This window comes from Drosophila guanche, unplaced genomic scaffold (assembly GCF_900245975.1).
Source record: "Drosophila guanche unplaced genomic scaffold, DGUA_6, whole genome shotgun sequence".
Taxonomy (NCBI): Eukaryota; Metazoa; Arthropoda; class Insecta; order Diptera; family Drosophilidae; genus Drosophila; species Drosophila guanche.
Window position 1 is genome coordinate 137,754 of NW_022995755.1, and position 21,563 is coordinate 159,316.

The 21,563-nt window shown below is 46.9% G+C and overlaps 4 protein-coding genes across 4 annotated transcripts in view; 3 read left to right on the forward strand and 1 right to left on the reverse strand.

The window, feature by feature from the left end:
* LOC117589662 (protein Skeletor, isoforms B/C) overlaps positions 1–703 on the reverse strand; it is a 30,191-nt gene extending 29,488 nt beyond the window's left edge. Inside the window, exon 1 of the mRNA XM_034281798.1 lies at positions 302–703. Within this exon, the coding sequence (XP_034137689.1) occupies positions 302–380 (79 nt within the window). The 5' untranslated portion in view covers positions 381–703. The remainder of the gene's footprint in view (positions 1–301) is intronic.
* A 5,214-nt stretch (positions 704–5,917) lies between these two features.
* Positions 5,918–8,905, forward strand: LOC117589688 (phytanoyl-CoA dioxygenase domain-containing protein 1 homolog). Its single transcript, XM_034281844.1, has 3 exons — positions 5,918–6,119; positions 7,870–8,527; positions 8,592–8,905. Exons 1-3 carry the CDS (start codon positions 6,096–6,098, stop codon positions 8,774–8,776), a joined length of 867 nt encoding a protein of 288 aa, XP_034137735.1. The 5' UTR covers positions 5,918–6,095; the 3' UTR covers positions 8,777–8,905.
* A 464-nt stretch (positions 8,906–9,369) lies between these two features.
* LOC117589687 (aminoacylase-1) lies at positions 9,370–11,075 on the forward strand. The gene is made up of 6 exons (XM_034281843.1): positions 9,370–9,602; positions 9,665–10,009; positions 10,072–10,218; positions 10,275–10,558; positions 10,624–10,757; positions 10,821–11,075. The coding sequence occupies exons 1-6, from the start codon at positions 9,512–9,514 to the stop codon at positions 11,038–11,040; spliced, it is 1,221 nt and encodes a 406-aa protein (XP_034137734.1). The 5' UTR covers positions 9,370–9,511; the 3' UTR covers positions 11,041–11,075.
* A 118-nt stretch (positions 11,076–11,193) lies between these two features.
* LOC117589786 (aminoacylase-1-like) lies at positions 11,194–12,709 on the forward strand. The gene is made up of 6 exons (XM_034281984.1): positions 11,194–11,303; positions 11,365–11,709; positions 11,764–11,910; positions 11,971–12,254; positions 12,308–12,441; positions 12,494–12,709. The coding sequence occupies exons 1-6, from the start codon at positions 11,213–11,215 to the stop codon at positions 12,696–12,698; spliced, it is 1,206 nt and encodes a 401-aa protein (XP_034137875.1). The 5' UTR covers positions 11,194–11,212; the 3' UTR covers positions 12,699–12,709.
* The last annotated feature ends 8,854 nt before the right edge of the window (positions 12,710–21,563 follow it).

The following is a 21,563-nucleotide window of genomic DNA, read 5'->3' on the forward strand; positions in this document are numbered from 1 at the left end:
TAAAAGCTGTTGAATATTCAGTTGGCTCACTTTACACTCACAAAAGATGATGCATACACACATCTATGATGCGGATAGACGGACAGCCAGACGGACAGACGGACACACAGAAATTCGGCGTGTCATTGAGCTGTGTATTTGCTGTGGGCTCATTGTCCGGGCCGCCCTCTGGCCATAAATAGTGGCCACTAATCTAGTTTCTGTCTCTACGGACGTAGAGCCGCTTCGTCTACGTCTGCAGCTCGATCTGCCTCAATTTGCATCACAATGGCACTTATAAATCATTGCCCGGGGTACTTACAGCTTAATGCGGCCAATAGGCCAAATAGCACCAGCCAAGGTTTATCCTTCATTGCCAGCATGGCTAATTGATTGTACATGTGTGAGTGTTTAGCTCTTCTGTGTGAGTGTTATCTGGGCTAAGGCCCGATTTGGTTTCAATTGATTTGCAGAGGGATTGCAGTGTGTTAATCCTTGCTAAAGCACAGCACACCACCAAAAAACACTCTGAGACGGAGGTAGGCCTCTAGCATTCGCGACACACACACTTCAACTCGAACTCGAACTCGGATCGGAACGGATCGCACAGTGCAACAACTCTATAAGCGATCGATGGGATCGATGGTTCCTGCTGTTGGGGGGATCTCGACCAGACGCAACGAACTCCAAAACCGCACTGAACGACAACGACGCTGCGTCTGCGCTGTGGGGTCCGACCAAAGAGTTGAAAAACTTTCAGCCACCGCGCTGTCCCGAAGCTTCTGCTGCTGCTGCTGCTGAATGCGGCTCGTTGTTGTTGTTGTTGAAACTGCGAAGCTGACGTTGGTGAAGCGCGGACTGCGACGCTAGCTTTGTTGGAGTCTGGTTTTCTGTTTTCATTGTTGTAATTACAACTGAGTGTTTGTTAGAGTGGTTGTTGTTGCTGTCGCTGTAGTTGTTGTAAGTGTAGAAGTTGTTGTTTAAGCTGATGTTGGAGTGCTTTTTTTTCGTGTATGTTTTCTGGTGTGATTTGTGCTGTAGTCTCTGTGATATTTAGTGGCGTTGTTGGTATTGTTGTGGCTTTAACCCGTCTCATCAGCGTCGGCAATAATTATCACAGTCACACAGCCTCATCTAGCAACTTCAAACGTCTTTGGGCCGGCACCTTTTTGGTAACGCGAAATATATATGTATTCATTTTTTGGCACATCTTTTGTCAAATCTCTTGTTGTCGCTTGTTTTGCCGTTTTATTTTGTATTTTTGCGAATTTTTTTTTGGGGTTTTTGCTGTTGTATTCAAATGTTATTCTGCGTTTTGAACTTGTTTCGCTGCTAATGCAATTTATTTTTGTCAAATTATGCCACAATGGGAGATAGAGTTGAGGTGGCACCAAAGTGGGGAATACACAGTACTGTATTTACTGTCGATTATGTTACCTTTTAATTAATCTACTTACAATGATTTTTCGTAGATAGTGTCGAAGCATTTGTATGCATTTGCCACCCATTTTCCATCATTTTAATCACACTATATGTTTATTTATATAAGTAAAAGATGTTCAAAATGTGTATCAATTTCTTCTTTTTATTTGTTGCGATTTTTGCCGCGATAGTTAATGATTGAGTAATCAATAGCCACAACTTGAACGCTTTATTTTTCGTATTCCCTGTGCATACAATTCAATGCAATGACCACTCATGGGTTTAAATAAGCCCAATCACAAGCAGACACACACTCTTGTATTTCGCATTGCCCTGGGAGCCCTGCACTTTCGATAATGCCCGCTATAGTCACTTTACTGGATTAGATAATCGCGCATTGGATCGCTCTTAATTTCCCATGATGGATGGGGATGGATAAATGCTCGGATGGGCAGCTTTGATGGAAGGTGAAAGAAAGTAAGATTGGCAATTCGTGATCCGCGGCCAAGTTCACAGCTGGGGGTCGGTTTCTGAGATTTGCTTTGGTTTGGTTTTGGTTTTGGTTTGGGTTTGGGTTTTAGCTGCTCGTGTTGGCCCCCGGCTGCTGTACATCCGAAACTTTCCCGTCCAAAGGGAGCGCACAAAGGTCAGACTTCGGACTGGCGCTTGTACTGTTGTTGCTGCCGGCTTGTTAACCGTTGGCTCGTTGCTTGCATAATTCAATTAAAGCTTCAATTATAATTATGATAATTTCCTGGCTCAAGCCGCGACATTGAATATGAGTGTATTCACTGAGTCAAGGCAGGGCTAGAGTCGATGTCTCGTCTGCGTAGGTTTGGGCATCCTTTTGTTCTTGCCCCCGCTCGGGGCCTTGGGAAGCTATTTGGGTTCTTTGTACCCTTTGTTTGGCCATATGCCATACAAAATGTTTGGCTTATAATCTCCCTTTTGTACAGCAACAAAGGCAACGATGAATCAATAACGATATGTTGATGATTTTTATAACACAAGCGAATGTTTTTTTCGCGTTATGATTTTTGCCAAAATTTAAATTTGGTTTCAACAGATTTCTGCTAAATCGTTCCAGCTGTTACAACTGTGAACGTGATCGGTTGTTCAACATGGGGCATACATATGTACACATTTATGTACTACATAATTATAAGGGAAATGCTGAAAAATACAGAAACGAAGAAAAAACGCACATTTCGTATATATTACTGACAGTCATCATGCTTCAGGTCTCTTTGCTTCTCTTTGCTTCTTTCACTTTGAAGACACACCGGGCAGAGCCACAAAAAGTCATATTTCTTTTATGAAACGCTTTCATAACCAAACTCCCTGCAAACCCAACCCAGTCACTTTACTCCTCCTCTCCCTATGCCGCTCTTCGTAAGCCCAAAACGAAATTGAGGTACGGCCGTCCCCAATCTGGGGGAACTGCGCCGGCGACTGCGTCTGGGACTGCCTCAATGTGCGTAATTTGAATTGCCATCAAATTAGTTTTTAATTTCTCAACTGACATTGGGTATACAGCGAACACCAAACACCAACTCCGACACGAATAAACATTAATAATTCAAACATGGAGCTACCACATTTGGTTGCCCGGTCAGCCGGTTAGTCGAACCGATCCGGTCTTCTTCTGGCCACTTTCGCATTTGCATCGCCGCACTCCGGGCCATTAGATTTATGACTTTAAGCCGCATTCAAATGCTACGCTTTTCGCTGTCCGTCAGTGCCGCTCTTCGAGTTGATTGATCCGAAAATTATGCACGAAAACATCCAAAAAACAAAATCCAGCCAAGATGAAGTCTGAGCGTAATTTGCCTTTGTTATGCGAATTTCTTTGGTGTGGCTTTTATAATGGCAGAGCCCTGATTTATACCTGACAGTTGGAGGTGGACTTGGCAATGGATTTGCTTTTCTCTTAAACTTCGCCCGATATTTGACTGCATGACAGATCAGAGATAAGCGTAAGAATAGTCACCCCATCCTCTTTATGTAAGCGAAAGTTGTTGTGTCTCGGCATGATCGATAATTCGATTATATTACCATTTCCTGCCTCGCTGTCGTTTCCTCTCACTTGCATCATGCATTTTAATTTCAAGTAAATGTCCATATATTCAAGGTGCAATAACTTTCAGTATTGTTTGCCAAAGTGCTCAATCTAAGGTCAAGCGCCAATCGGCACACTCGCGCAATAAAAAAATCAGAGGGGGGCCTGTCCTAAAAAGTGGAAACAAAACAAATCAAACAAAAGCAAGATGCTTTTAAATCATGTAGCAAACATCCTATTCGAAAAAATAAACATGAAAAGAAAGCTTTCCTGTTGGTATAACGAAACTGGAAGTACTCTATAGTTCGAAAAGACTCTATAACTCTGCATGGACTTTTGTAAGACCTTTCAGAAGGCCACAATTTCATTTAAAACCTTAAAAATATTCAAATATTCCCATGTTATTTACAAAATGTTTAAAATGATTCATTTTGGCTCTTTCGATCATCTTCTGAACATAACGATGATACCTCTCGCTAGAGTATGACGATTAGAAAGGAAACTTGACTTAATTTATGATCGGCTGACGCACTGACAAAGCACATTCTAATCAGGCCCAAGAGTCATCAGCAGTGTCGAAAATAACATTCAACTTCTACCACAAAAAATACAATGAATAATGCTGAATTTGTTATCAGTTTGTTGTTTGTCAGGCCAATCGCGTGCCTTAAATTTTAATTAATTTAATTAGTCTCGCGCTAGAGACAAGAAGTACCCAGAGATGACCTTGGGCCAGCTGCCACGGACTGGTTCGTGGGAGAAGCTGCTGTGGAACCTCTTGGCTGCACATGGTTTACGACTTTATTGTTCAGGTGCTGACACCACACCTCCTCCTCCTCCTCTACCACTTCTTTACCAATTCAAGGTCAGACGACGCCTAATGCCGCCGATGCTGAGAGGCAGAAGCTGAGGCTGATGCCAAGACTGATGGTACTGAACATCCACTGCTGTCTGTGCAATGGTTTCTCATTTGAATTTTTACCACATGCAGTTAGTTTTATGCTTTGCATTTGCAAATAATGCTCCCAGAGTTCTGTGTGCTTTGCCTGAGGAGTACGAGTATTTATGGCCCCGGCTCGTGTAATTAATCTTCTGTAAAGCTGTAATAAATGCGAATGCAAACCCAGCCTTTGCTGCAGTACCAGTGGCCGTATTAGCCACTGTGAGCCGCATGCCATTCGTTTTCGCCTATTGCTATAAATCTCCTCTCCTCCACGCTTATTTATCATTTTGCCATTTCCATTGGGCGACTCTTTATGGCATTTGCTCTAGCTGGCTGCACTTGCACTCGTCGCTTGTTGGGGGGGCCACCACATGTGGGTGATTGGGTGGGTGGAGGCGACATGAAGTCAAAAAGTGGCACTTGTGCTTTTGTTAACATAACATTGAAAACTGCGTACTAATATTTTGGTATTTGCAGTGACTGGAGATGCATGGAAAATATTTACGTGACAGCCATTCCGCTAAAGCTTTAACATGTAGCTCTAAAGGGAGCCTGATCAATTTTAAGCTTCAGTTTTCGCTTATGCTTACATTTCAGAAGCCAAATTATGCCTCTCCAGTGTATGATCACACCCGACACACGTGTCACACAGAAAAGAGCACTGAAATTCATATTATTTGACGGAAACCCGAATCAAGCGAAAGATTGAGCAAAAATAATATTAAATCTGGGAATTAAAGAAGCACCCAGAACAATTTAGTTGATTTATTCAAAGTTGATGCCTAAAGCAGGGCTCGGCTCGGTTGCTGCGCCGCCGCTCACTCGCTCACACGCGTACGCGTGTTTTACAGTGGCCTGTAGTTTTCCGTTTTGCTTTCTGTCTACGCCCACAAACGTACTGTAAAACACATTAAGGTTCATGAAGAAACATCTAGCAAACTGCAACAGAAGCGGGACAGCGCAACAGAAGCATTAACAGTTTATGCAGTCTAACAGCACAACAAAAGCATTAGCTCTGTTATATAACAGAGAGAGCCACAGCCAAACGCAGAGAGGAAAGAACAGAGAGAGTAGAGTAAGCTGTGGGCGGCGAAGATATTAATACCCTTATAAATCGATCGAGTCACATTGATTTGGAAAAAAAACAACACAATTGATATTGAACCTATTGCTTATAATCGTACAATTATTTTCTTTAGAGTTGTTTATAAATACATACATAAATATGTATGTATATTGATACAGCACAATGCTGGGTCTCTGCAAACATCAAGTTGAAACTAAAACAGCCTCTGCTAGGGTATAAGTAGAGAGAATAAGAGAGAACAGACACAGCGAGAATGAGAGAGATAAGCATATGCTTAGAATATGTAACGGTTAAACAGCCAACGGCGCGCCGCGTGGGAGCTCGCTCGCTCGTCCGCCCCTGTCCTCCTCTCCCCTCATCTTTCCTACACGGCATACAGCCTGCTCTGCTTGATATTTCCGAGCATTTTTCGAGAATTTCTCTACAGTTCAGTTTTTAAAGACCCGCGAACCGTGAAACAGTGCAAACCGTTGCTCGTTCCGTTTATAGATCATCCATTGTTGATCGATTGAAAGAAAACAAGAGTTTGAAAGTTGTGCGATCTTTCAGTTGAAAATAAAAGTAAAACCCATTGATTAATCGACACACACATACACGCAAACAAGATGCACAGCAAATTGTTGGACGAGGTGGGTCAAGTACTAAGTATTTTCCGCCTTTAAGAACTCATATTCGATCGGTCTTCCCGATTGTGTGAGTCTATTTTGGTGGGCTAATGGCAAGCATCGATTTATTTATTGAAAGACGCGATGGCTTCAAACGTCAGCATGTGGGAACTTTAGTAGTTAGTCATACCCATTATAATTATCCTGGCTGAGATCTGGCCCGAGTGTCATCGTGTTATTTACATCCATCAGAATCATAAACATTTCGTTGAGTCGACTCATTCGGTGGAAAATTCAACTGCGGAAAAGCATTCTTTTGTTGGACCAAAGAACAGACAAAGCGAATGATTCTCAAAGGCAGCAGCGGCTGCTGATGAAACCAATTGAGGAAACGGTTTTCCATGTCTCAAATGAACCAGAGTGCTATCTTTGATTTCCAGCCGAGTTCTTGATCGGATTGACGGAGTCTATGGTAATAATATATCTGTTCAAATGGGGCTTAATTATGGTTTGGAATAGTTTGCTGACAAACTGGTTTCGACGGTAAACATTTTGATGGAAGCGAATATTAAATTGAGCACAAAACGTGTGGCAATTCTTAATCAGCACTGGAATTGAATATTCTAGTGCCCAGACAAGTTCTAGTTCATCAAAGCTTTCAATTGCAAAGTAGCCCCTCAGGCAGGTTCTAGTTTAACAAACACTATACATATTTACATTCATATGTATGTATTTATGTATGTACATATGTATAAACCGTCTCGCACTGCGCAAACAGAGTGTGTCCAAATGCTCGCTTGCACTTGTCGTAATGAATGTCAAACATAAAGATTACAGAAGCTGCTGGTTGAGCATTTGATAACATAAGTAGCTGTTGCTAAAGCCATCTACTCCAGAATAACTGACTTGATGCTCCTGCAATTCGTCAAACGGTGGACAGCTGATGGACAAGATCTATGCCCACTGTCAGCTTTGATCAGCGCAGGTGTGTTCGTTCCTCTGTTCGTTCGTTTGTTCGTCTTCTGTTTGAGTCACGGCGACTATTTATACTCTCGTTTTTCGTTTTCAAGCAATTTAAATTTATTTAATTTAACCCCACTCGGCGAAAGAGCCAAAATTGTGAGGAAGAAAGAGAGCGCACCCACCAGGAAAATGATATATGTCTTTCAAATGTGTTTACCAAACCGAAATTTGTTTACCCTTCTGCCAAACAATGATTTATTGAGAAGCTGATGGAAATATACACATAAATTTCCCAATTCTCTGCTCATCAAATACAATTTGGCTGACAATTGAAGCGGTTAGATGGCCCATTTTACCCCATTTGTTTGAAGGGAGGCACAAACATGTGAGAATTGCCATTTTACGTTGACTGATTTCAATGAATGAGCACGAACTGCCGTCCACTAGTTATGTCGGACAGCATTAACATTTTGACATGCATTAGAATTTGTTAATTAGCAAACGCTGAAAGATCAGACAATGAAACAACGAGAACAAAGAGCATTTATACATAGTTTTGCCATTCGATAGGTGGAGAAGTCGACAGGGGGCAGGGGAACGTGCGCGTGCCCGTTACACAGTCGGTCAATCAGTCATATAGATAACATCCCAAGTTCCCATTACCGGACCTACTCGAACAGACCGGGCCAGACGAGACGGCGCAGGCGATAAGAGTCGGGACAGAGATTATGAATAGAGAGACCTTCGCCCGCTTTCATGGGTGTATTCCATGCCAAATAATGACCAATTTATGCCTCTCATCCGGTTACAGCTGAACGAGAATGGCTACGTTGTCATCGAGGACTTTCTCACCGGAGAGGAGGTGGACTCCCTGTACCAGGCTGGACGGACCTTGTGCCTGGATGCCCCACAAACAAATCGGAAGATCTTCAGCACCATCAAGGCCGAGGATGCACACAGCAAGGAGCTGTACTTCATGGATTCGGGCGACAAGGTGCGCTACTTCTTCGAGAAGGGAGCTGTCGGTGAGGAGGGGCAGCTGCTGGTGGACCCCATGATTGCGCTGAACAAAGTGGGACACGCTCTGCACGTGGAGCATCCCACCTTCAATTCGATCACATTCAGCAACCGCGTGCGGGAGATCTGTTGGCAGTTGAACTACAATCGCCCGGCCGTGTGCCAGAGCATGTACATTTACAAGAATCCCGGCATCGGGGGCGAGGTGATTCCCCATCAGGACTCCTGGTATCTGCACACAGAGCCCAACTCTGCGGTGGGCTTCTGGATGGCGCTCGAAGATTGCACGCTGCACAACGGTTGCCTGCAGTTCATCAAGGGCTCCCACAAGAGCGGCGTTCATCGGCGCTATATGCGCAATCCCGACACCAATGCCACCGAGCTGATGGTCTACGATCGTGCTGCTCCAATCTATCCGCAGTCCAGCTTTGCACCCATTCAAGTCAGCAAAGGTGAGTTGGAGGACCAAAAGTTTCCAACAAGTTCCCATGTTAATGATCTTCTTTTATTTTCCAGGCACCTGCATCCTCATCCACGGCAATGTGGTGCACAAGAGCGAACAGAATCGTTCACAGAAGAGCCGCCATGCCTACACGTTCCACGTGATCGAGACTGAGAATAATGTGAAGTATTCGGAGGATAACTGGCTGCAGGCCCCGCAGGACAAGCCCTTCCCCGTGCTGTTCGAGCGCAAGGCCTAAGGAACTGATCGTGATGTGGTATTCTTTGCATATAAGTCCTCTAGTGAATCCATAAGTTTTGTTTACATGCCAAAATGTATGAAATAATCGTAAATTTAATGAATAAATGCAGTATATTTTGAATTTGAACGTTGAGAAAGCAGTTCAATGAGTTTGGTGGTGTGTAAGCAGTTGATTTTCGTTGCTGGTGTCGAAGCAGTTCAATGCCGTAGGTGGCGCTGAAGCAGTTCAATCGCTGTGGTAGTGGTGAAGCAGTTCCACAACTTAGGTAGTGTTGAAGCAGTGCAGAAACAGCTGATCAAAACAGATAGTGACCGAGCTGAAGTCAAAACAAATACATTTATTTGATCCGATAACAGTCGAGAGATAGAAAATGGCCCACAGTAAAAACAGACTACAGCTGAAATTCATTAAAAAATTATTAATTAATAGTTGATCTCAAGTGGCAAAGGGCAATTTGGACACTACTTTAAACGAGTAAAAGATGATGGTTCACCTCAACGAGTGCCCACTGTACCTGCCCCCTTGTGGCATTTACTTAAACATGTTATGTTTGACACAACCACAACAATTCTCGTTCCACATTTTAAATTACAAAAAATTATCTGCCTCCGCCAGTGGCTTGGCTTCCATATCGCTCGTTGACACTATCTAGTGTCTTGTTCCAGTCACTAGTGTCCGAGCTCTCGAATGGTGTGGAATTTAAATTAAATTGCTAGAAGTTAAACGTAGAAAATGTCTGCCAGCAAGTGGGAAACTGACGAGGAGATTCAGTTCTTTCGGGAGTATCTGCGCATTCCCAGTGTTCATCCGAATCCAAACTACGGTGAGTGAACCTGCCACACCCTACTCTGTGTATCTGCAACGCTATGAATGTTGCTTCCACAGAACCATGCTTGGAGTTTCTCAAGCGTCAGGCCAAGCAGTTGGAGCTACCGATCAGGGTGTACTATCCAGTGAATGAGCAGAACCCCGTGGTAGTCCTCACCTGGCAAGGTCTACAGCCGGAGCTGCCCAGTGTGCTGCTTAACTCTCATATGGATGTGGTGCCCGTGTTCCCTGAGAACTGGACTCATCCTCCGTTTGGTGCGGATATCGATCAGGAGGGTCGCATCTTTGCACGCGGCACACAGGACATGAAGTGCGTGGGGATGCAGTATCTGGCAGCCATTCGGGCTCTCAAGAGGAGTGGCGCGACGTTCAAGCGAACCATTCACATCTCCTTTGTCGCAGGTGAGAGTTCAATGTACATGTGTACAGACAGAGATCTAAATATTAGAATATCTCCCACTCAGATGAGGAAATGGGAGGCAAGCTGGGAATGCGTCCGTTCGTGCACACAGATGATTTCCGTGCCCTGAATGTGGGCTTTGGACTGGATGAGGGTCTGGCATCGCCCACCGCAGAGTATCCTGTCTTCTATGCGGAGCGCAGTGTTTGGCGTAAGCCCAAACAATTCCATGATTCACTTTCTGGTACTAACATTCTGCCTTCAAAGGTGTCTACTTCCACATCAGTGGCACCTCAGGCCACGGATCCCTGCTGCTGCCCAACACAGCGGGTGAAAAGTTGAACTACATTGTCGGGAAGATGATGGCGTATCGCAAGGTGCAGGTCCAGCGACTGGAGAACAATCCCGAGCTCTGCATTGGCGATGTGACGACCATAAACCTGACCAAAGTGGAGGGCGGAGTGCAGAGCAATGTGGTGCCACCGCTGCTGATGGTCTGCTTCGACTGTCGTCTGGCTTTAGACGTGGATCACGAGGAGTTTGAGGCGACTGTAAGTCATGCTTTACCTTCAGCCCAGTTACTGCATTTATAATGTAATTGTGGTGTTTTTTAAAGCTTCAAAAATGGTGTGCCGAGGCTGGTGGCGGCATTGAGCTGACCTACGAGCAGAAGCAGCCTCGAGTGCTGCCCACACCCATCGATCAGAGCAATCGCTTTTGGGTGGCATTCAAAGGTGCCACGGACAATCTGTGAGTAGAAGTTACAGATCCAGGGAGTGCTCTTGCTAAATGTTTATTCCTTACCCACTCCAGAGGACTTTCCATCAAGCCGCAAATCTTCACTGGCGGCACCGACTCGAGATATCTGCGCCAGGTGGGCATCCCGGCATTGGGTTTCTCACCGATGAACAATACACCCGTTCTCCTGCACGATCACGACGAATTCCTGCGAGCGGACACCTACTTGAGGGGTGTGCAAATTTACCAGAAGATCATCAGCAATGTAGCGAATGTGGAGTGTGATTGTGTATAGACTAGTGGCTGGATAATAAAAGTATTGTAACCTCACCCACATGCCTTAATTTACGATCAAATTGCTCCAAGATAGCTTGTCTGTCTGCAGATAATCTTAGATAAGCTTCAGTGTGTGTAGATCTTAGCCTCTTTTGCTCAGTTTAAGCTGAACCTTTGAGCAACAAGCAAAGATGAGCGCCAACGACTGGGAGTCCAACGAGGAGCTGCAATGCTTTCGCGAGTATCTGCGCATTCCCAGTGTCCATCCCAATCCCAATTATGGTTTGCGTGGCTGTAGGGTATCTCATGATATATCTTATTAATCTCATTTGTGTCCAATCAGAACCTTGCGTCGCGTTTCTGAGACTTCAGGCAAAGCAGTTGGAGCTGCCCATTCAAGTTTATTACCCAGCCAATGAGCAGAATCCCTTGGTTGTCCTCACCTGGCAGGGCTTGCAGCCGGAGCTGCCCAGTGTGCTGCTCAACTCTCATATGGATGTGGTGCCCGTGTTCCCTGAGAACTGGACTCATCCTCCGTTTGGTGCGGAGATCGATCAGGAGGGTCGCATCTTTGCACGCGGCGCACAGGACATGAAGTGCGTCGGGATGCAGTATCTGGCAGCCATTCGGGCTCTCAAGAGGAGTGGCGCGACGTTCAAGCGGACCATCCACATCTCCTTTGTGGCCGGTGAGCATCAATCAAGTTTGTAAGAAAATATCTGAGATTATACTTTCAATGCAGACGAAGAAATGGGCGGAAGACTGGCCATGCTTCCCTTTGTGGACTCCAAGGAATTCCGTGCCCTGAACGTGGGATTCGGCTTAGATGAAGGCATCGCCTCGGCCACATCCGAGATACCCGTGTTCTACGCCGAACGTACAGTGAGACGTATGTGAATGATAAGAGTTTATTCTTTCATACTTCAAAGTGATCTGGATCTGCCCTCAGGTGTGATCTTTCAAATTAGCGGCACAGCCGGACACGGTTCGCTTTTGCTGCCAAACACTGCCGGCGAAAAGTTGAGCTACATTCTGGAAAGGATGATGGCGTTCCGCAAGGTACAATTTCAGAGGCTCGCCAGTAGCCCGGAACTCTCCATTGGCGATGTAACGACCATAAATCTGACCCAAGTGCAGGGTGGAGTGCAGGGCAATGTGGTGCCGCCGCTGATGACTGCCTTCTTCGACTGCCGCCTGGCCCTCGACATTAAGATCCCCGAGTTTGATGCCAATGTAGGGGCCATTATCTCAGCGAGTTTCCATATATTAATAGCCACACATTACAGCTACACAAATGGGCTGCCGAAGCTGGTGGCGGCATCGAGCTGGAGTACGAGCAGAAGCGTGGACACATTCCGCCCACTGCCACGGACGATACAAATCCCTTCTGGGTGGCTTTCAAGGATGCCACAGACGAACTGTAGGTTTTTCTTTGGATTTTGCATTCTGAGTTTCTATTTTTGTACTTTTAGTGGCCTGAAAATCAAGCTTCAGGTCTTTCCTGGTGGTACCGACAGTCGATATCTGCGTCAGGTGGGCATTCCGGCATTGGGTTTCTCTCCCATGAACCACACACCGGTGCTCCTCCATGACCACGACGAGTTCCTTCATGCAGAGACGTATCTGAAGGGTGTGCAGATCTATCAGAAAATAATAAGCAATGTTGCCTGTGTTTGATGGACGAGAAATATTGGTGGAAGTTATTAATAAACCTATAATCTCACAGGTTTATTTATTCTATAGACTGGCATCTGACTTTTGAATCTGGCGCTTTCTTTTCTACATGATTTCTACATTATATTTACATATGCACAAAGAAAAGTATGCAACGAATCTGAATCGGTTGAATCGGTTCACTTTTATCGCTTAATAAGGTTCCATTTATTACCGCCAGTGGCGCTGCTGTTGCTGTTTGCGACAATTGGCAGCGCGGTCAGAAGTGGGCGCCACTTTTGAAAGATTTTCAGGTTGCAGGACAGCCGATCTAGCTACTACACTGCCTTGGACTGACTTGGCCGTGGCACTGGGACTTTAATCAGTAAAATAGTTTACAAAAACATTTATTTGTATTTTTGTTCAACTTCTTAAGGCTTTTCCGCATCTAGGGCAGGAACATTGACGCCCATAAGACTGCAGTAAAAAAAGGGGCGAAAATGTAGCTTAACTTAATTCACATACAGGCACTTCTATCAGCTTGATATTTGTTTGTATTTCCCTTCGGCTTCGCCTTCCCTTTACCGCTTCAACTATGTCGCAGCAAGCTAGTGACGCTTCACATTCTGAAGATGGTTAAGTGCTTTTAACGAGAATATCGGCGACGCGGCAGCAGCGTCCATCTGAACTAGAATACAGAAATATGCAGCTCTAACCATACCCGATTAAGCTGTTCTAGTGGCAAAAACTCTGTCCCTTTGCCGCCCACCAGCTATGCTGCAGCTCCCACAAGGTTCCCAGCCATAATTTGGCCACCGCACGTTGACAACCAGCCGGTGTCCCCCAGATGGGAAAGTTTACTTCTTTTTTTTTGGTTTAGTCTGTTTTTTTTTTATATTTTGTTGCCGGTCTTTTGTTGGCTGGCTATCTGGCTGGCTGGCTGGCTCCTTCTTATGTGTAATGTTCTTTCATGTTGCAAAACGATTTGTTTGTTGGATGCAAGATTTATGAACTTGTTTTCGCTGACAGCCGACAGTAGTTAAGGTAACACACACACACACACACACGCACACACCGTAGCGCATCCGTGTGTGTGTGTGTGTGTGCGTGTGTGCGTGAACATGCCGCCTAATTAGAAGATTTTAATTATCTGTTTTCAATCAGCTTCCATTGAGATAATGATAATGCTGCCGAAAGCCTTGTTCTTGTTTCTGTTCCGCATCGATCCCTCTGCCTCTCCCTCTCTTTTTGTAGTGCTTTTTGTTTTACTTCTTTGTGGCCGTTTAAGCCAAAATGTGGTTGACATTTCGCCGGGTCGTCGTGGTCGTCTGCCATCCTGGCCAGAGACAGCGACATTTTTTTTTGGGTAAGGAAGGTGTTGTGCTGTTGGTATCGCAGCGGCCACGCGCATGCTGCCAATAAACGCTGTCAAAGTGTCCTAAATCGATTAGAATTGATTTTGAAAGGCTCACTGACAGCCCGAAAACGGACCCGCGAGCAATCATCCTCAATTCCAGCATTGTGTACAATGGCGCGGATTACAGTTGTCTGTCGTGTTCTATGGACTCCGCTTGATGGCCGCAGCTCCAAGTCACAGTCCCAGGTCCCAGGTCCCAGGTCCCTGTTCCAGCCCCCCGGCTGGTTGCGTGTTTAAGGCCAAAGGAGGCGATGTTGCTGTCATTGACGATTTATGTCAACTGCCGCCGCGGCACAATATTCAAATTCTTTGCATTCACTCATCACTTGTCGCCAGCTCGCCAGCGCGCTGGCTCTGTCATGAGATGTTAGCCAGGGGCTCACGGCAGGGGGGACCACAGCAAGACGGCGCAGCATAACAGAACTCTAACCCTCTTCTATGTTCGTTAACAGCGCCACTGGGCTGGACTGCCATGAATGCCATGAACTTTTGAGTCGCTGAGCTGCAAAATAATGGGCCCTGGGAAACGGAACACCTACCGAGGGTTGCCGCAGAGTTAGTCACAAGTGTAACAGTTCCTTATGTCTGCAAACTCTTAAGAGCAAAACTTTTCGATCCACCCACTGGCCAACCTTCAGGCTGGACTGCTTCAAGCAGTGCGAAACTCTACCTAGTTACCGCGCAAATTGAATTCAAAATCAAAATTTATTTAACTCTAATGGATTTGGCAAGCTGAGCTGAGTGGTTGCGTCTGACCCGCCACTTGCCTTGCATGGGCGGTGGACCTGCCCCGGTTTGGGGGCATTATTCTTATCGAGAAGGTATCTGCCGTGCCATGCCGTGCCGTGGCTGGTTCGCGCGCCTTATGCCACGCCAGGCTGAGCCTCGTTGCGTTACTTTGATTTGACAGGATTCATTGTCTCCGCCACTTCAATGACTTCAAGCTTACGCGCCGGTCGGCCAGCCGTCTCTTGGATCTCTTTTGCCTTCCTTGCTCCAGAGTCTTGCGTCTGTGGATGCTGTGCCTGAGGCTGTGGCTGAGGCTGAGGCTGAGTCTGAGCTGGATGCGTATTGACATTTTAAATGCGTCCATCACTTTGGTTTGCTCGGGGCCGACGCTGACGGAATTCATTTAAATACATTTCGGCCCCAAGGGGCCAGAGCCCTGCCCCTAGCCCGACCATCCTGTGGCAGTTTAGTGGGTTGAAGGTGGAATAGGGGAGTCCACAGTGGAGGGGGTGCACTAAATTGGGCAAGAGCCAATCGAATGGAATTTATATGCGGCGGGATGGATGGATGCGAGATGAGCATTTTCGTGGCCTTTGATTGACTTGTGTCACTTTGTCTCATTTGTCAGGCGAACGCCTTCGATGTTCATCCTGGCTGCCGTGCTCCGTGCTCCGTGCTCCTGCTCCTGGCGCTTAAGTGTCAGGTGTCTCACTTTAGGGCACTCAATTGAAATGTTTTGCCTCAGGGCGAGCTACTCTCGCGCGTGTGTGGGGACTGCCTCCTGGCCGGGTTTCTTTGTGGCCAGTAAATGACATGAGCCTGCATTCAAATGCCCATCAAATTGTTACACAGTTGGGCGGGCAGCAGCAGCAGCAGCAGCAGCAGCGCGCATCCTTCTGGGCAATATCCTGCTGCAAATCCCAACTCTCGAGCATGGGATTTATGACAGCTCAATGGCAGTGCCAAGGGGACGGGCAGAGCAGGAGACTGAACGGAAATGTCCTGCCTGCTAACCGGAGATATGTTTCATATCCGCAACACGCTGCCCAACTACCCAGAAACATGAGAGATTCCCCCCATACACATTCACATTTGCACGTACGAGTAACACTCACATTCATTTCACAATTGAATGCCCCAACTGAGGAGCTGTGACAGCCAAGATTTGTTTGTTTGGGCCCAGCGACAGTGGCCAGTGTGTGCTGAGCCTAGTCCTAAACCAAAGGGTTTTCCCTTTGCATTCAGACAATGCCGCAAAACGTAACAAATGTGCGCGCAAATGTGATTGAGGCGTGTTTCCATTGGCATGTCCTTCAATCCATTTGACAGCCGCAAAAGTTCTTCATCCTGCTTCATCCGGAGATTTCCCTGATTAGTATCAAGCTGCTGCTTGAGCTTCGGCTCCTCCTGCTCCTCCATTAATAATTGTGCGCCACAGCTGCGAATGCCCCAAAGTGTTCAAAGCCGGTTGCAAGTGCAATTATACACCCAAAATGCTGCAATTGTAATCTCTGAAAGGCTCTGAAAGCGCATTGTTTCGCGGCATCATTCCCAGTCGTTTCGGACCAAGCAGTGCCAACTTTGGGCGGGGTTTTGGTCAATCGATAAAGGGGAAAGGCACTTGAAAAACTTTCAAAACAGTGGCTAGAGTATATCTGTAAACGAGCTACTAGATGCTAGAATAATTGTTCCAATAATATGTGCCATTTCTTTAAAACAAACACCTTCAATCAATGCGCTTTTACCTTTTTCTCAATCTGAAATATCCTTCGTAGTGAATTGTTTCTCTGGTAGCTTAAAGCCAGAACCCTTTGTCGCTCCTCTCTCTCATTTCCTGTGCCAACTTTTGCCCACATAAATCTCAGCCATGAATGAATTAACATATCAAGATCATCCAAGGCAATCCCCCCAGCAGCAGCAGCAGCAGCAGCAGCCTCAGCCTCAGCCGAAAAACAAAATCTCGTTTCGCGTTGCAGTGCCCCTTGTGGATGCAGCCTTGATTTAGATAATGCCACACGGCCCCCGCTTGTGCCGCTTGTTCGCTGCTTGACCTCCGAAGAACGAAGAGCGAAGAGTCGCCGAGCCGCCGCGGCGACCACTTGTTGCAATTATGATTGCGCCAGAAGCTTCGGTGGCCAGCTGCTGCTGCTGCTGGAACGCCCAGAGGTGTAGCCAGCTCGATGGCAAATTGAAAGCCAAATGCAACCGGCACAGACGCCCCCAAGCAACACGCCCATGCGGCATGTGGCATGCAATTGTGCATCGGTTGTTGCTGCCGGGAGCTGGGAGACCAGCTCTGGCATTTGCCGCAATTGCCTGGCACTTTGTAACTGTCGGCGGCTATTAAGAGACTCATTTTTTGTGTCGGCTACTCTGGTGCTCTATGCAAATCCCCCAACAGCCAGCACCCAGCAGCGCTCCAGCTGCTGCAGCTGTAAAGATTGTAACCCGAAAAAAGACAAGAGACAACAGGGAAGACAACAGGCAAAAAAGTGGAGCCAGGAGTTGCGTAATTTGCTTAAGCCCAGAGCAGACTCGGGATGGCATAGCCGGAGCGGCAGAGTTTTTGATTTCCTTCAAATTGGCAACCGGAGCACAATCAACGGGCTGCCCCCCTCTCTGCTCTGCCCGGAGATGTGGGGGCCAGGGGCCATCGGCCTTTTGAATTGAATTCAAATTTCAATGCAATTTTGCATATCCAAGCGCATTATAGCCGCTTGCCAACTTACTTCCCAGAGTCAGCCCCAGGCCCCAGACCCCAGACCCCTCCCAACACAGACCCAGTCGCAGCTTCAGTCCCGGCACAAAGCCTATTGAACTGTGAGCCATTTCGAGCTTTTTGATCTGCCGCCAGTGCTCTGCTCTCGGGCCGACTTGACTCGGTCGGGCCGCTTTTGTATCCTGGTTGTTGCCTGTCGCCTGTGATGCCCGCCATTTTCCTCCTGTTCAATCTCAACTGCAACTGAATTACGCAGAATGGATGGTAGGTGGGAGAAGGAGCAGCAGCAGCAGCAGCAGCAGGAGCAAGGGTCGTGTCTGTGGATGCAACTAAGCGGCTCACCAAGATGGACTGAACGTCAGGGCCCAGTCGACATCAGTGGGATCAGTGGGATGGGAATGGGAATGGGGAGCCTCTGTCTCTGCCTCTGGCTGACTCGGTCGCGGTTCTTTTTTATTCGCGGAATCAGAATATTGACATTTTTTCAACAGCAACCAACATTTGCTACATTTCGCTGGCTTCCAGTGTTCTGTGCGGGTCAGCAGAGGGAGAGCCCCACAGGAGAACAATGGCCAAAATGTGCCAGAGTGGGCAGGCATCATGCGGCGACGACAATCGCATCAGCCTCTAGCCACCGCTGCCAGCATTGGAGCACTTTGGTTCCGCTTTGGCTTGGGTCTCGTTTAATGCCGCCAATTGAGGCAAGCTCCTCGTTCCTCGTTGGATGAGCGACAGAGATGGAGCTGGCAAGATCTGTGTTCCTCTTCTACTGTGTGTTTGCAGTGTGTGTATGGAAGTGTGCCCCCAAATGGCTGTGGGTGTGTGTGTGTGTTTGGTGGTGTAATGAGGGTTGTGTCTGATGGACTTTAAGAATGAGCTAAATTATGGGTAGAAAATGCCTTAAGGGAAGACGAAGGCAGAGAAAAATGTTTTAGCTAAGAGAAAGAAAATATTTTAAAATGAAATATACTTTTTTTTTGTGCCCAAATTCCTAATTGATATAAGCTAAAATTATTTGAAGTGTACAATTCTGCTCCAGCTGTCCATACACCCACCGCAAAAACTGTAGGGAAGAACCGACAATTGCCGACAAAAGTCCGCGCTGCAGCAGCCTGTACAGTGGTGGCCAGTGGTGCTGCTACTTTGTGGTGCCACCATCGTCTTTGGGGCATCAACGGGAGCAGCAGCCATCGCATCGATGTGTCGCGGCGGCAAGTTGAAGCTGCGCGTTGTTTGTCGCAACCCGCGATCGCGTTGGCTACCAGGAGAAGGTATGGGGAATGGGATACACCGCCGTGCTGTGCTGGTTAGTCAATGGAGTCATGTCCATGTTATAAGCACTTAATCTGATCAGCCAGGCCAGTCGAAGCCTTTGTTTGCCCGCCTGCTCTGGTGTTCCTTCTTTTGTTTCACTTTTGTCTGCTTTCCCTGCTGCATCTGCATTCCCTGCTAAAGTATTTGGCGACTTCTGGCCTGGCTGGAACTAATTTGTTGATGGCAAACATAGCTGCAGATTCGCATCAATTAAAAGTCGGAGAAGAGAGCACTTGACTGAAAGCCTTCAAACCCTACTCAAGATGTCTATCTAGGGGGAGCCTTCTCATAGCAAAGGGACTGACTGCTCCTCTGGGGATGTGGCAATCAGTGCAGGATGCTGAGGAAGTCGTAAATCGACTAACAGTTTGCCCTGCCACATTTTATTAGTATTAATTTGGATGTGTGTCTGTGCAGAGTATTCCTGTTGTTTTATACAAACAGCGCTGCGGTAGGTTAATGGCTGCCTCAAGTGGCCAGGAAAATGCTTTCACTTGCACATGGAACAAGCAATTTGGTGCAGCGACCACCCAGAGGCTGGCCTTGGCACGGGAGAGCTCTCTAGGAGTGCATCGTATCTCCGTATCTGCATCCCTCCTTCTGCCCAAACACTCGTGTTAGATGTCACACATAAACACAGCGAGCGGCAAAGACTATCAAAATATTTAGAGAAAGGCGGCAAGATCGAGAGAGAGAGAGAGCGGAGTCTGAGTCTGAGCGAGTGTCAGGGCCAGAGGCAGAGTCAGCGTCAGGCCAAAGTGAAAGCGGTAGTCAACATTTTTAAGATGCCCAGCAGGCGCGCTGCCTAATCCGAGTCATCCTGGGTGCATCGGTGCCCCGTCCCCAGCAGGCGGCATCCTCACAATTGACTTTTGCGGCTGTGGCACAAAGGCCAAGCCAATCCGCAGCGACAACTGCCACAACGACAATGACATCGAGGCCTGACGTTTTGTGTGCCTTTAGCGCATTATTTCACTCTCCTGCGATACAATTTGCATATGCAGAGCCCAGCCAGCCGCCAGCTACATGGCCAGCTTTGTGGCCGGCCAAAGCCGCTTGGCCATTTCGTCATGCTTGATTGTTGAGTGCCTCCTTTTATGAGCTGATCTCTTGAGCGGCTCCTGCTGCCGCCGCTTGACTCCTGAAATTCGTAGAAAACGCCACAAGAAACAATGTATCGCCCGGGCACAGTGGTTCCCTATTAAAACGGAACCCAAGTCCAGTGCGGATCGGGGCTATTAGCTGATAACAAAAGCAGACTTGACCCTGCCAAGGTGTTCGAGCAGGCTAAAGATTAAGATGTTGCGTGCAGAAGGCTACTCCTGTTAGCGTTTTGATCACTGCCAACTGTGTCCTTTACAGTAATACATTAAAATGTGTTTCTTCTCCATAAAAATACATGCGAAATAGATAGAGAATGCGCCATTTGAGGCCTAAGAAGTCTCTCCAAATTCTAAATTATTATTTAAATCAATCAAATGAGGCTTACAGTTTCTTGTTTGCATATTTTGCAACCACTGTAAATCTGCTTAGTTCGCATGTTGCCTACACCATCGTCATCATCATCCGATTGCCCAAATAAGGTGCAACAATTGCGGCAGCTACTGAAGCTGGAGCTAAAGCTGTTGCAACTGCAAGCTGCAAGCTGCAGGCTGAAACTGAGACTGAGACTGAGACTGCCGGCAACTCTTTTGTTTTTGATGAATGATTGCAATTTATTTGTATTGTTGCATTGCTCGCATTCATCGCCAATTGCATTTTTGATTATGTGAACTTATTGCCGTGGCCCGTATGCTTGTGGCCTACGGCCTGCCTGCCTGCCTTACCGCCTCTGTGTGTGTGTGTTGGCGGCCATCAAAAGGCATTTTGCCGACAATGCAAAATGCTCACATACAAACAAGAGTACGAGGGCTACACAGAACTAGAACGAGCACTTCCTTTGCATGCGCCCAAATTCGATATTTCAATATATTCAATCCAAACCGATCCAAACCCATGCTGGAATAGAACGAAATTGTTGCAAGAAATATTTGGTTCGGTTGTTTGTTTATTTATTCAGATTTGAAAAGTCCGCCAAGCAAGCGAGCAAGCTCCTTCCGCGCTGTTCTTCTGGTGGCCCATGTTGATTTTAAGTGGTGGCGCCAATGGCCACATCCACCAGAACTGGATCCCATTCCATTCCAAACGGTTCTGTTCTGTTCTGGTCTGGTTGGGGGCCCCCCTTAATACTCGATAGCAATGCCATGCAATGGACTTTCGGGGCTGTGCTGGACTGCTGCTGCTGCTGCTGCTGCATGGCGCATTCGCTTTGTTTAAACATAAATTTTTCATTTTTTTAAATCAATAAAGCTAAAAGCGCCACACCACAGCCAAACAACGCCACGAGACCAAGAGCAGCAGCAGCAGCAGCAGCAGCAGCAGCCCCTACCCCAACCGCTACTCCTACTCCTCCTTCCACCCCCTTCTACATACCATGCTGTCTGTGTGTATTTGGGTTTCTAATTGAGCTTGACTGAAATTATATAAATAAACAATCTGTGCCACAATTCTAGGCAGCTCCAGTTCTGGAGCTCCTCGTCATCATCGCTCCTCATTTGGAGGCCATCATCGAGCGAACAGTCTTTTGGCAGATTGCTTCGTCTGGTCTGGGGCATGCGTCTTGTGGCAAACATAAACACACACTCCAGATGCACAACTGCTACAAATTAGC